This window comes from Lepisosteus platostomus, chromosome 6 (genome assembly GCF_059453375.1).
Source record: "Lepisosteus platostomus isolate fLepPlt1 chromosome 6, fLepPlt1.hap1, whole genome shotgun sequence".
Lineage (NCBI taxonomy): Eukaryota > Metazoa > Chordata > Actinopteri > Semionotiformes > Lepisosteidae > Lepisosteus > Lepisosteus platostomus.
This window is the reverse complement of record NC_142616.1, coordinates 12,688,217-12,702,268: the sequence shown is the minus strand read 5'-3', so window position 1 is coordinate 12,702,268 and position 14,052 is coordinate 12,688,217. Positions and strand designations below refer to the sequence as shown.

Genomic DNA, 14,052 nt, shown 5'->3' with positions numbered 1-14,052 from the left:
CTTCTCCCTAACTCTTCCCTCTCTGGACACTTGAGGATTCAATCCAGTTCACTCTGTGTCTCCCACTTCTCTCTCCTCACGTTTCCACTGCATCTCCACTCTTCACTCTCACTCTTCACTGAGCACCAGATCTTCACTGGCTGTCCCAGCTGACCGGGTGCAGCCTGTGTGTGAACAGCTCTCATGTCCCTGACATGGCAGCGCAGGTCTGCTGGCTCCTCTCCCCTCGTGCTGAGAGAGCTCCTGTCTGTGTGGATGGGAGACCAGGGGCCTGTGGACTCAGCCTGTGCTCCCTGTCTCTCTCAGCTGTGGGGAGACGATACGCCGCTGCCTCACTCCTGCAGCAGCAGTGCCTCAGCTCAGTCCTGCTTGAACAGCCCCTCTGCTCCTGCAGCACACTGGGAGCCTTTCATGGGGCCTGAGAAATGAGCGACCACACAGCCATCTGCCATCAGTTCATCTGAAGTGAACTCATCTTGTCTGTGAGGCTCCTTTCAGGGAGAGAGGAGCTGCCGTCTCACAGTCTGTGGACAAGGAGAGAGGGGCTCCAGGGTGGTATACTGATATGAGTGTTAATATTCTTATTTCCACAGAAATGTCCTTGAACACAGAGCTGTGCGTCACATGACTACAGCACAACCTGCCGCCACAGCCCAGTTTCCCAGAATCCTCTCCTGCACTCCTCTCTGTGTTTCACTGAGAACAGAAAGTGAACATATTCCGTTACTCTCATTAACGGTGTGAGAGGTGAGGTGAACAGATCCTTTTTCAGATCTAGTTATTAAGAGGCCTCAGATTCTCAAATATTTCTTTCAGAACAAGAGAGAGAGGAGCTCAGAGCAGCAGGAGCAGGTTGTCCAGTGTGTAAGTATCCTGTCTGTCTCCGAGCAGTTAACAGCACAGTGTGCTGCAGGGTTAGCTGCTGTCCTGTACACTCAGACAGTTAGTCACTAAACAGACGACTTATTGTTGTGAATCATAACCTGATGGTGTTAAATGTTTGAGTTTTCTCCTTTTTTTCAATGTATCGACTCTGACGGCAGACAAACAGATAAAAAAATATATTTCCTGTCTTTCCTGAAGGTTTCTCTTTCACTTTGTGTTTCCTGTAGTTGAACAGCATCTCTCTGTGAGCAACTTCCGTGAAAACTAGAAACATAAAAGTTTTCTCCACGATCTGGACTGTAATTATCATCCTGCCAGGAAAGAGACAGGTGGGTGTGAACCTGCTGTGAGTGTTGCTGTCCAGGACGCTGTGTATTTCTGGACCTTGTACTGCAGGTTGAATTCAGGTCAGTAGTAAGTGCTGCTGGACAGAGCAGTGTCACAGTGTTTAACACTGCAGCCTTCCAGCACTGGAGCCCTGAGCCCAGCTCCTGGGCTCTGTCTGTGTGCAGCTTGTACAGTACTTGTCAGGGATGTCTGAAGGGACGAACTGTGGAATGGCATGAGTGTGAATGTTACGTCCCAGTGTGTGTTCTGTGTGTGTTTTTTCTGTTATGTCCACACTGCTGACCCTTGATTGTTCTCCCTTCCCCATTGGCCAACCATCACACCACTGTTTCAGTATGATGTCATCATCAATCAGCCCTCAGCCAATCAGAACACATTTTATTCACTATATAACATGGAGGTTTTCAGCAAAGAGAGGCCTTTTGTTTGACTTTGGTCCCGTTTGGTTTTGGTTATCGCTTTGCTTCGCTTCTGGTTATTGCTTCTGCTTCGTTTGTTGGTTTGTTGGTTTGTTTTGCGTGTGTATTTTCGTATAGCTTCGGTTTTGTTGGTTTTACGGTAGTATCTTTGTACTTTCGTTTGTTTGTGTGTTCATCCTTGTTTTGCCATTTCCTTGCCCCAGTGTTACATGTTCAACGTTTGTGTTCTTTTGTACCCTGCTCCTGTTTATTACTCTTGTTTTCCCTTATTTGTCTTCCTGGTTCACTTGTGTTTTTGTGTGAACTTTTGTATATAAGGTTAGTTTAGGTTGTTGGGTACACTTACACACTTGATTTTGATTTTGTATTTGTACACTAGTTAGTACGGGTGAGTGCCGTTTGTCTTGTAGGGTTTTGGGTAGTCAGTGCAGGTTAGCTAGGGTGTTGAAGACACCGAAGACCGTGTGTTTCGGGTTTTCTTTTGAAGTCAGGTTAGCTTTCCCTCACTGTCCTAGCCAGCTCCATTTTGTTTGTTTTCTTTTCTTTGGCACCACTCTAGTTCCTTACCCTTGTTATCACGCTTCCTAGTCCCTCACCAAAACCCCCCTGCTTCCAAAAGAATTATCCTAAATGTTACACCCCTTTACCCCTAGACACTTGGGGTCCTAACAGTGAAGAAGACCCTATGCGTAGTGGCGAGACAGGGGTTAGCCGGGCTCAGCTGTTCAGGAGAAGCCGTATAGAAACCTAGGCCCTCAGGTAGCGGATGTGGGGCGACCTGGTGCCAGGCGGGTCTCAGGACATCCGAACCTCAACGCTGAGCGAAGAGCAGAGCAGAAACAGGAAGTAAACAGGCTACACAACAAGACACACCAGAAAAACAAGAATAATCACAGGGACTGGGAACAGGAGAGCAGCAGAGCGCCCTCTAGGTGTACTGGGCGTGACAGTATTGTTGCCAATGGGGGAACGAAACTGGTGAAGTGAAGATAAGGAACTGGCTGAGAGGCTGAGTCAGCTTGTAAGAGATTCTCCAGAATCTCCCCGAGCGGCTGGGAGAACTACAGGAACATGATTTCTTTGTTCTCTGGAACAGCTGTAGTGAAAAGAATAATAATCCAGGTACACTTGGTTCAACAAATCTTTCTGATCAATGACAATACACACACTACAGCACACACAACAAAACCGAGCTGCTGCCCTGTTTCCTCTTCATGAAGACATGAGCACCTGCTGGACTGGAGCCCTGGCCCTGTGTGAGGAGGACTGAGCTGCGGTGTGTCTGACTGGCAGAGGAGGGAAAGGACAGAGGGAATAAAGAGCTCAGGGAGGGAAAGGCTGGACCTGGAGCTGGACTCTCTCTCCTGCAGCTTCAGCTCTGACACTGCAGGCTCCTTCACTACAATAGAGAGCAGAGCTGCTGTGCTGAGGACTGGGACAGGTCTGGACAGCAGGCAGCCTGTTCCTCTGTGCTGGAGGAGTGTGCTGAGGATTTAGGGACGGGAGGAGCTGTTGAAGAGACACTGTAAGTGCTGCTCTTGCAGGAAGTTGTATTACGAGAGACGCTGGAGAATTAACTTTCAGTTTTGTTTCTGATTCAGACTTCAGTTTCCAGAGTGCTGTTCTCCCCAGTTAAAGCTCCCAGTGACTCTCCCAGTCAGTCCAGTCTGGGGTTTCCTGTATGGCAGTATTCTGTCCTGTCAGATGGTCCCTGGGTGTCACGATTGTAATCCCTCCCCATGAAGGGCGCTCTGGCTCTTTACATTTTAGTTGATTCTGTGCTCCTGCTCCCTGTTCCAGCCCACCTCAAAAGCCAGACGCTCGCTGTGTTCCGGGCTCTGCACTGGATCACGGACGCCCGGAGGCCCGCCTGTCTCCGTGTCGCCCTCCGTCCGCGGCTCGAGGGCAGAGGCCTCCTATCGGCTCCTGAACCAGCCGAGTCCGGGACCTGGAGCCCTTTTTATCTCCGTCATGTTGTCATTTGGATTTCCTGGTTTTTGGGTGATCGGACGTCGCCCTGGTTTTCCCTACGGACTCCCTCTGGATTGTCGCATGGAGCACGCCCCCCGAGCACCTGAGCACCTTCGTCACGCCCCCCCGAGCACCTGAGCACCTTCGTCACGCCCCCCCGAGCACCTGAGCACCTTCGTCACGCCCCCCGAGCACCTGATCACCTTCGTATCGCCCCCCAGTTCGTCTACCAGCCCAGTTCCTCTTCTCCTCCCCGTGTCTGTTCACTCCCCTCCGGATTCTGCAAAGGGTCCTGAAAAACACATCATAACACTGGGGGCTCAGGGGATTTAGGCTGGCCCAGATGGGAGAGAGAGGAAGTTTTCTTTCTTCTGCTGTGTTGTTTGGTGTGTGACTGGAGTTACTCACCTGTATTACTTTTTGCTGTTTGTGTTGTATTGAGATGGTGCTGATCTTCTCCTCTGATCGTCTCTGTTTCTGCTTCTCTGTGCTCAGGAATGGCCTCACCCAGCAGTGTCCTGTCTGAAGAGCAGTTCCAGTGCTCTATCTGTCTGGACACATTCACCAGCCCAGTGTCCACTCCATGTGGACACAACTACTGTCTGGCCTGTATTGGAGCATACTGGGACAGCAGTGATCTTTGTCAGTGTCCACTGTGTAAGAAGACATTTTACAGAAGACCTGATCTCAGTGTGAACAGAAGTCTGGCAGAAATCACTGAGCAGTTCAAGAGGACCAGAGTCAGTAGTGATGAAGGACTTTGTGCTAAACCTGGAGAAGTGTCCTGTGATTCCTGCACTGGGAGAAAACTCAAGGCTGTGAAATCCTGTCTGGTCTGTCTGGCCTCTTACTGTGAGACTCACATCCAGCCTCACTATCAAGGAGCTGCTTTCAGGAGACACAGACTGATTGAGCCTGTGGAGAGCCTTGAGGACAGGCTGTGTGAGAAGCATGAGAGACTCCTGGAGCTGTTCTGCAGGACTGACCAGACCTGTATTTGTGTGCTGTGTACTGAGACTGACCACAGGACGCACAGCACTGTCCCTTTAGAGCAGGAATGTGGAGTGAAAAAGGTGGGTTTATGGTTATATATTAATTTAAAATTTAAATTTTAAAATAATTTAAAATTATTGTGAATTAAATTAGTATAATTATTAGAATATGGATCAGTGGCTATGATCAATTCCTTCAGAAACTGGTGGTATCTTAGCACAACTTCCCTGGTGTAAGAGCCTGTTGTCCAGCCCAGCATCAGTGTGAGAGTCTGTTGTCCAGCCCAGCATCAGTGTGAGAGTCTGTTGTCCAGCCCAGCATCAGTGTGAGAGTCTGTTGTCCAGCCCAGTTCAGTGTGAGAGTCTGTTGACCAGTGTCAGTGTGAGAGTCTGTTGACCAGTGTCAGTGTGTGAGTCTGTTGTGCAGTGTTTGTGCACCAGCAGCAGTGACTTCAGTGTCTCTGTTCCCCTGTTTGTCCACAGACTCAGCTGAGGAAGACTGAGACAGAGGTACAACAGATGATCCAGGACAGACTGAAGAAGGTGGAGGAGATCAAACAGGCAGTGGAGCTCAGCAAAGTGAGTCCTGTCAATCCTTCTGAGTGGGGTACTGCAGGGCTCAGTGCTGGGGTCACTGCTCTCTGCACAGAGAGAGGACACTTAGGAAGACTGAGTGCAAACGCTGTTCTATTCCTGTCATGCCCCACACTCTTCCTCACAAACACTGTTGCACTCCCAAACCCACTGTTTCACAATCTCATTCCCAACTGAACCCATCACATTCCCACAGGCACCAGATTCCACAAATTCTCACTCCCGGACCAATTATCCAACCACATCCCTTTCCCTTCAGTATTTAGAGTTCCCTCACACAGCAACCCTTGCTCACTGTTGAGAAGCCTCCTGCAGAACTCTCTTGTGCGCCTTTCCAAGCCTTTTGATTGATCTCCTGGTACAAAACCTTTGCTCCTGCCTTTTGGATTTCCCTCGTTACCGGACTCATTGCCTCCCTAATTGACCAAGCCCCTGGATTACGTCTTTTGGATTCTGTGGGATTCACGGTTACGCATAAGGATCCTCCTATTCTACCGATCGGTTCCCTGACAGAGAGGACAGTTAGGAAGATAATGAAAAAGTCATTATCCAGTTAACGGATGAGATATTCTGTCACCCAGGAGTGGAGTGACCCACATAGTGTTTCCCTTCTTTTTTGAACTGAAATTAATAATATACAAGTTATTAATTTTTTCACTCTCACATTTCAATAATATTTTTTTATTCCTGTTAACTCAAGAAGTCTCCTGGTGTCTCCTCAGAGCTCTGCAGAGAGAGAGATTGAGGACAGTGTGCAGGTCTTCACTGCTCTTCGAAACTCCATTGAGAGGAGTCAGGCTGAGCTGATCGAGCTGATTGAGGAGAAGCAGAGAGCAGCAGAGAGGAGGGCTGAAGGGATCATTAAAGAGCTGGAGCAGGAAATCACTGAGCTAAAGAGGAGAAACACTGAGCTGGAGCAGCTCTCCCACACTGAGGACCACATCCACTTCCTACAGGTCAGCACACACTGTAGAGAGCAGATACAGTATCTACAGAGTGCAGAGAGTCCTACAGGTCAGCACACACTGTAGAGAGCAGATACAGTATCTACAGAGTGCAGAGAGTCCTACAGGTCAGCACACACTGTAGAGAGCAGATACAGTATCTACAGAGTGCAGAGAGTCCTACAGGTCAGCACACACTGTAGAGAGCAGATACAGTATCTACAGAGTGCAGAGAGTCATACAGGTCAGCACACACTGTAGAGAGCAGATACAGTATCTACAGAGAGCAGAGAGTCCTACAGGTCAGCACACACTGTAGAGAGCAGATACAGTATCTACAGAGAGCAGAGAGAGCTCACTGTGTGACTCTTAGTGATCTATACTGGGCTCTAGGTTTCAGACTCACAGGTGACTTATTGCCTTAGAAGGCTGTGGCCCCCCATGACTCTGAGTCTCTCCTGCTGTAGAGTTTCCCCTCCCTGTGCTCCCCTCCACACCCCAAGGACTGGTCTGACATCACTGTTCACCCTGATCTCTGTCTGGGGGCTGTGAGGAGGGCTGTGTGTCAGCTGGAGGACAGACTCATTGAAGAAATGGAGAAAGTACCTGGAGTCAGTGAGTATTACTGTGTGAACACAGCTTGTTTCTGAGGTTCAAAACACCTGTCAATGGCACTCAATCAATCTACTATGAAGAATCAGGTGTGTCTCTTCTTCTCCATCTGTGTTATGAACAGATGTGTCTCACTGCTGTCTCTGTAGAGACCAGGTGTATGAACAGGTGTGTCTCACTGCTGTCTGTGTTGAGATCAGGTGTGTGAACAGGTGTGTCTCACTGCTGTCTGTGTAGAGATCAGGTGTGTGAACAGGTGTGTCTCACTGCTGTCTGTGTAGAGATCAGGTGTGTGAACAGGTGTGTCTCACTGCTGTCTGTGTAGAGATCAGGTGTGTGAACAGGTGTGTCTCACTGCTGTCTGTGTAGAGATCAGGTGTGTGAACAGGTGTGTCTCACTGCTGTCTGTGTAGAGATGAGGTGTGTGAACAGGTGTGTCTCACTGCTGTCTGTGTAGAGATCAGGTGTGGAGCAGGGTGATCTTGTGTGTCAGGGGTGTGTCCAGCTGGAGAAAGTGCTGTGTGATGCTGCTCCTCCCACAGGGGAGTTTGAACTGCTCTCTGTCCCTGAGCCTCAGCTCTGCCTCAGTGCTTCAGTCAGAAGCTCTGGAACAGAGAAAGGGCTCAGACTCCTGTGAGGAGGCTGCTCAGTCACTCCTATCCTTGTCTTTGTACTGGAGGCAGTGGGAGGTGTGGAGCTGGACTGTGTGATAACAACCTAGATGAGCTGTCAGTGTCTCTTACAGACCCACAGCTCCACAGGCCAGACAACACACTCCTGTGTGTTACTGTCCTGCCTGAGAGATCAGCACAGCACTACAACACACAACACTGCACACCTGGAGACCAGACTCCAGCAGGAATGTGCTCTCAGCTCTCTAACATCTCTCTCTCTGTTTGCAGAGTTTGAGAGGCTTCGCAAACATGCAGGTGAGTCTGTTGTCACTGACAGGAACTTGTCATTTACAAAGGTCACAGCAGGGTCACAGGGGTCAATACAGGCTCTTACTCTAACAGGGGGAGATGTTGTAACTCCTGCTTTATACACAGCTGATGTGTTTAATGTTGTGAGCAAAGTCCCACAGATGGGCTTTGTGCTTATCAGGACTGATGAGGAATTGGACCCCAACACTGTGTCAGGACTGCAGTTCTTCTTTACATCATTGTGAAACAGAGGATTTTGATCCTGTTAAACCTGTAAACTAGAACCTACACTGACAACTAGGAGCCTGCAGACACACAAGACGCTGAACACAACAGTCAGACAGGAGCTCGAAATTCACTAACTTTGAGAGACGAAGAGGAGAGGAAGGGCTTGTTATGGGAGGAAGAGGGTGAAATGAGAGCAGAGAAGAGGGAGAGAGATAGGATGTCTGTCCCTCTGCTCCCCCAGATAGAGGTGTGACAGTGAAGCAGCCGGTCCCACTGAAGGACACCCAATGCTCTCCAGTCCACACTGGACACAGGCACACAGCCTCAGGCACTGGAGGATGAGCTCTGGAACAGTCACCTTTACACAGAGAGTGGTGGGAGACTGGAACAAGCTGTCTAGAATGTCTGCCCCAGTCTTTCTGGTGGGCGGCAGTGAGCTGTGTAGCAGGTGTCAGATTGAAGCAGTAACCCATCACTCTGGGGATGTACTGGAGTCTCCCAGTCTTATAGATCCCTAAACACTGGCACACCTCCCTGAAGACAGCTGACTCTGAGCTCCTCCCCTGGTCAGTATGGAGCTCCTCTCCTGAACATGCAGCAGGGTGTGTGGTTTCTCTCAGCACAGCTGAGCTCCTTCTCAAGTACAGACGCCATCACTGCTGGTATCTGTGACTGGGTTGAATGGGCTCTCTGGGTCCAGCTGGGCCAACACTGGAGACTCTGCAAGGACAGCTCTTGCTGTTCAAAAGCACATTGACAGTCTTCACCCCAGAGGGAAGATGCTGCTTTGTATGTCAGAAATATAAGGAGCTCAGCAATATCCGCAAACTAGGGGTCAAACCAGCAGTAGTAGGATGCCGGTCCAATGAAACTCCTCACATCCTGAACTGACCGGGGGGCTGGCCAGGAGTTTACTGTGGCTCCTCTTCAGGGGCTGTGGAGACCCTTCTGGCTCAGAAGCTCCCAGGAAACGAGTCTCTTGCTGTAGGAGATTCATATCTTCAGTGAGTCTTGAGACCTGTCCTCCTCATGAGGTCCCTGACCTTTCTTCACTTGTCCAGGACCTGGAGAATGAGGGTCATCCAGGCACACCGGGCACTCTGACCTGGGCACGCCACTGACCTCCCTTCCCATCAGCCGCTCAGAGCTGGCTGGGCAGGGCACAGTCCAGAAGGCTGGAGCGTGTGTTGCCACAGCCCCTGACCTCTGGAGAAGGCAGTCTCTGGCCTGACCTCTGGGCACCTCAACTTGCCGGTAGCTGCTGTACAGGTCCAGAGAGCTGAACCAACGCTACCCTGAAACATAATCCAGCACCTCGTCAGTGTGGCTCAGGGGACAAGAGTCCTTCTTGGTGACGTTGTTGAGTCCCTGTAGTCTGTACAGACCAGCAGTGAAGCGTCCTTCTGCAGGGGGAGATCAGGGCCTGTCAGAGGGCTCGATCTCCCCTGCTGCAGTCAGACCCCGGACTGCTTCCTCTGCCTCGGCTCTCTTGTGGATGGCCAGGCGGGGGGAGGGATGCAGATGGGTCTTGCTTCGCCAGTGTCGATGGTGCGCTGAGCTTCGTTTGTACGAGTGCAGTCTTCCTCTCTTCCAGCAAACACATCTGCAAACTCTCATAGAAGAGTCCTTGGTTGTCCCTGCTCTGTCTCACTCAGTCCCTCTTTGCTGCGCTGAGAAAACTCCTCCACCATTTTGTCTGATTTTGTTGTGGTCTTGAAGGCCGAGCCCCTGTCCTCAGATTCAGGATGCTGCTCCCTCGCACCGTGGGTCAGTGTCTCCTGGTTCAGGGGGAGTCTCTGGGCTCCCTGCTGTGTCTCCATGGTAACTCTCAGCTGCTCTGGAGCTGTTGTACTGGTACCCAGGAGGAGGTGTGGCCCCTCGCTGCTATTAGCTTGAGGGCCACTCGGCATTTCCTGCTGGCACTGCTCTCGAGACGCACGGTTCTGCACAGAGGAGTTCAGTACCAGTGACTCCATCCTCTCACCTGGCCATCCAGGGAAAGCTCTCTTCACTGGTCTGCAGCAGAACTGCCAGGTTCTCTCCTTCTGTAGTCTGTCTGAGCCAGGCGCTGCCTGTAGGAGTTATACTGTACCTGACCATCGTGATCTTCAGCATGAACACACACCTGCAGATTCACACAGCTGAGCCTTGAAGAGCAGGATCACCAACACATGGCTCAACAAATACAAACAGGGAAAACAGTGAGATCTGGTGGGAAATTAATTATTAGTCCAGCAAACTGATGTCGAAACGAGTAAGGAAAGTTATTGAGGTTAAATCATTCTGTGCAGTAATATCCACAGATGTCCTTCCATCAGCTCTTACAGCCATTCCTGCAGACTGCCTTCATCTAGAACTGACACAAATCATCACTTTTAAAAAGATGGAGATTTCAGTATTTTTATTTCTTTAACCTTTATATTTGACTACTTAAAATTAATATCTGTTCCCCCAGTTTCTGAATATCCCTGCTTTCCTTTAAGAAATACAATTGTAGAGTCACATCACAACAAAAAATAACAAATCTGTTCAATTCACACCCAGATGTGACAAAACACATTTACTGTAAGACTCACAGCCTATTTAAATATTTTTTTTATTTTCAGTTCTCTTCACTCCCTGGGATATCTGAAAATACACTGTCGCATACAAAATATTTTACACACAGTTACTAATAGAGATGTACAATAAATTTCATTGTTAATCAATTACTTTTAATAGACATTAAATACATTAATAGACATAAACAGATACAATAAAATTAGTTTTTAAAAAATTACTCTTATGAATAAACACATCAGTTAAGTTCATTATTAATATATGTGGTTTAACTGGCAAGCAATTTTAGTTAAACTTTACAATCAATTTCCAAGCGACGGACACATGACTTCCTGCCGTAGTGCCGGTGTTGTTTCCCCTCTATTCTCCTGTGATCCAGAGCTCCGCCTGTCCCACACTGAGCTGTCTCCCCATGTGAAGAGGCGCTGGGAGTCAGTCCTGTACTCCAGTCACCTCTAGAGGGCAGCAGCTCTCACTCTGGGCTCGTTGCAGTGGAGAGCAGGTTCAGCTCGGAGCTGCGGACTGATTTCAGCGGCCAAGTTCGTTGCTCTTGGTCTGAAGTTGGCGCGCTAGTTTAACACGGAGCTGTGTGCTGACCAGGGGCTGAGCTCCAGTTAGTGCGCTGGGTCAGTTCGTTACAACTGACCCACAATGTCTGTTTTTCAGGTTTCCATACGTATTACACTGATTTGTGTGTAACGAACAAGAAAAAAAAGACACACACAAGCTTTGTCTGTTCTCTCTCGGGTTCCCCTGTCTTGTGTAAAGACAACTTCAGCCTTAATTCAGGTGACAGAGTTAAATACACTGACAGACAACTCTTAACACACACAAACAACAGATCCTTTTTATTACTGTCCTCAGCAGCGCAGGAGGAGACAAGCTTGCAGTTACTGCCTGTGTGATTCAGGGCCCTGTTATTGTTAATGAAGTGGCAGCAATTTCTGCTTCTAAGAATTTTGTCTTAATGAGACTTTTACAATCTAACTGATAGAGAGGAACCAGAATACCCATGAAAAGACAGTTTGCTTATTTTGCTTCTTGTGAAATGATGTATCCATCAGTATAGAGATGCCCTCAGCCGTGTGATCTGCACACAGTGGATCATCAGGTCTCCTTCAGATTTAAAGACACTTTCTCCCACAGGAGCCAGTCTCTCGCAGTGTGAGAGCTCTGCACACGCTCACAGATCATCTCAGCCGGGCTGGGCCTGTATTTTCATCTGAGAGAGGAGTGAGATACATATCATTTCATTCTCTCTGTCTGCTCTCTGATCCACAGCTGATGTGACTCTGGACCCCAATACAGCTCATCCCAAACTCATCCTGTCTGAGGATGGGAAACAAGTGAGACATGGAGACACACGACAGGATCTCCCTGACAATCCAGAGAGATTTGATCGTTGTGTCAATGTCCTGGGAAAGGATGGGATCACCTCAGGGAGACACTACTGGGAGGTGGAGGTGGGGGAGAAGACTGACTGGACATTGGGAGTCGCCAGAGAGTCCATCAACAGGAAGGGGAGCATCACACTGAGCCCCCGGTATGGTTACTGGACTGTGTGGCTGAGGAATGGGAATGAGATCGAGGCTTGTGCTGGACCCCCTGTCCTCCTCCCCCTGAGCCAGATGCCCCAGAAGGTGGGGGTGTATGTGGACTATGAGAGGGGACAGGTCTCCTTTTACAATGTGGACAACAGGTCTCATATCTACACCTTCACTGCCTCCTTCACTGAGAAACTCTTTCCATTCTTCGGCCCTGGTCTTCATCAGGGAGGTACAAACTCAGCCCCACTGATCATCTGTCCTGTCAGTCACACAGGCTGAATCAGCACATTGTCTGATTCTCTCTCCTGGAATGTAAATCATTTAGTCTTTTTCATTTGAAATTGTTCTTCTGTTTCTTCGGTGTTGTTTTCTCCACCCACTGCTGGGCATGTCCACATCTGCTCTCAACGTTACTCGTTCAGTCACCAGAAACAACATCACCTGTGGGAGGGACTCTCTTGGAAAATGAAATTATTACTGGCTTGTGTCAAACTGTTCTACTTTCTACTTTCAGTCCATGTCATTGCTCTATTCTATTTGCTCTGCATTAATCACTTCTTTCAGTAAATCAGTAAAATTGAGTCACAGTTGTTTTCTTTATCTCTCACCTGTAAATTCTCCAGATTCATGGCTGACTAGCTGGGTCACCATCAGACACAGACTAACACGTCAGCTGAATGCCAGTCGCTTTCTACATGATGGACATTGCTGCTTCACTGTCATGGCCTGGACTCAGATAGAACTATTTCTGTATTAAATAAACTCTGTCATTCTGAATATTTGGTCTTCATCTTCATCATGATTTAATGTCAGCAGCTATATCACCCTGAAACTCACCCTGTCAGCCCCCTGAAGCTCAGCAGGTGTGAGCCTGGTCAGTACCTGGACGGGAGACTCCTGGGAGAGGTGTTAGTGGGGCCAGCAGGGGGCGCTCACCCTGTGGGCTGTGTGGGTCCTAATGCTCCAGTATAGTGACGGGGACACTAGACTGTAAACAGGCGCCGTCCTTCGGATGAGACGTAAAACCGAGGTCCTGACCCACTGTGGTCATTAAAAACCCCAGGGTGTTTCTCAAAAAGAGTAGGGGTGTTACCCTAGTGTCCTGGCCAAATTTCCCCCCTGTCCTTTACCAATCATGGCCTCCTAATAACCCCCCTCTCTGAATTGGCTTCATCACTCTGCTCTCCTCCCCACTGAGAGCTGGTGTGTGTGAGCAGACTGGAGCATCATCCAGGTGGGGCTGCACACTGGTGGTGGTGGAGGGGATCCCCATTACCTGTAAAGAGTTTTGAGTGGAGTGTCCAGAAAAAGCACTGTATAACTCTAAGGAATTATGATGATGATGATGATGATGTAGATTCCTATGTCATGAATGTGCTTGTGATTTCTGTCATCTAACACAATGTTGAGAATCCCAGGCTCTCTCTGTAGGCTGATCAGCTGTCCAGACCCTGTGATTGGAGGAAGACAGAAAACAGCACAAACACTTGTATTCTGTCCACTTTGTAACTTTGTAACATTTGTGTCAATTTCAAAACACCTGTCCGGTCCAGGCACTGTAACAGGCGCCTGGTCTGTCTGTCGGTGTCCAGCTGTCTGTGGTCACTTGGCCACCCTACTGGGCTGCTTGTTCCAGAAACCTGCTGCTCTCGGTGTTGAGAGGATTGTCCAGCCCTGGTGCTGGAGGTCATGTCTGTCATCTGAGCCCAGTTAACATGGCCTGCACCTGCTCTTTACTTCCTGAACTGAGTCAGAACAATCAGAACACCAGCAGACACACTGACCAGCCCCTCCAGGACCAGGACTGGACAGCCCAGCTGCAGACACACTGACCAGCCCCTCCAGGACCAGGACTGGACAGCCCTGCTGCAGACACACTGACCAGTTCTCCAGGACCAGGACTGGACAGCCCTGCTGCAGACACACTGACCAGCCCCTCCAGGACCGGGACTGGACAGCCCTGCTGCAGACACACTGACTGACCCCTCCAGGACCAGGACTGGACAGCCCTGCTGTAGACACATTGACCA

The 14,052-nt window shown here is 49.3% G+C and overlaps 1 protein-coding gene across 4 annotated transcripts; it reads left to right on the top strand.

Annotated features, from left to right (window-relative positions):
* Positions 1 to 642: 642 nt before the first annotated feature.
* Positions 643 to 12,799, top strand: LOC148660406 (E3 ubiquitin-protein ligase TRIM39-like). 4 transcript variants are annotated; one of them, XM_088637803.1, is made up of 9 exons: positions 676 to 864; positions 1,113 to 1,292; positions 3,453 to 4,009; positions 4,119 to 4,696; positions 5,099 to 5,194; positions 5,932 to 6,165; positions 6,621 to 6,768; positions 7,668 to 7,694; positions 11,757 to 12,799. In XM_088637803.1, the coding sequence occupies exons 3-9, from the start codon at positions 3,967 to 3,969 to the stop codon at positions 12,299 to 12,301; spliced, it is 1,671 nt and encodes a 556-aa protein (XP_088493929.1). In that variant the 5' UTR covers positions 676 to 864; positions 1,113 to 1,292; positions 3,453 to 3,966; the 3' UTR covers positions 12,302 to 12,799. The 4 variants fall into 4 exon arrangements, with proteins under 4 accessions (XP_088493928.1, XP_088493927.1, XP_088493926.1 ...); XM_088637802.1 differs by lacking the exon at positions 11,757 to 12,799 and having other exon boundaries at positions 643 to 747; positions 1,113 to 1,214; positions 7,668 to 8,901; XM_088637801.1 differs by lacking the exon at positions 11,757 to 12,799 and having other exon boundaries at positions 643 to 747; positions 7,668 to 8,901.
* The last annotated feature ends 1,253 nt before the right edge of the window (positions 12,800 to 14,052 follow it).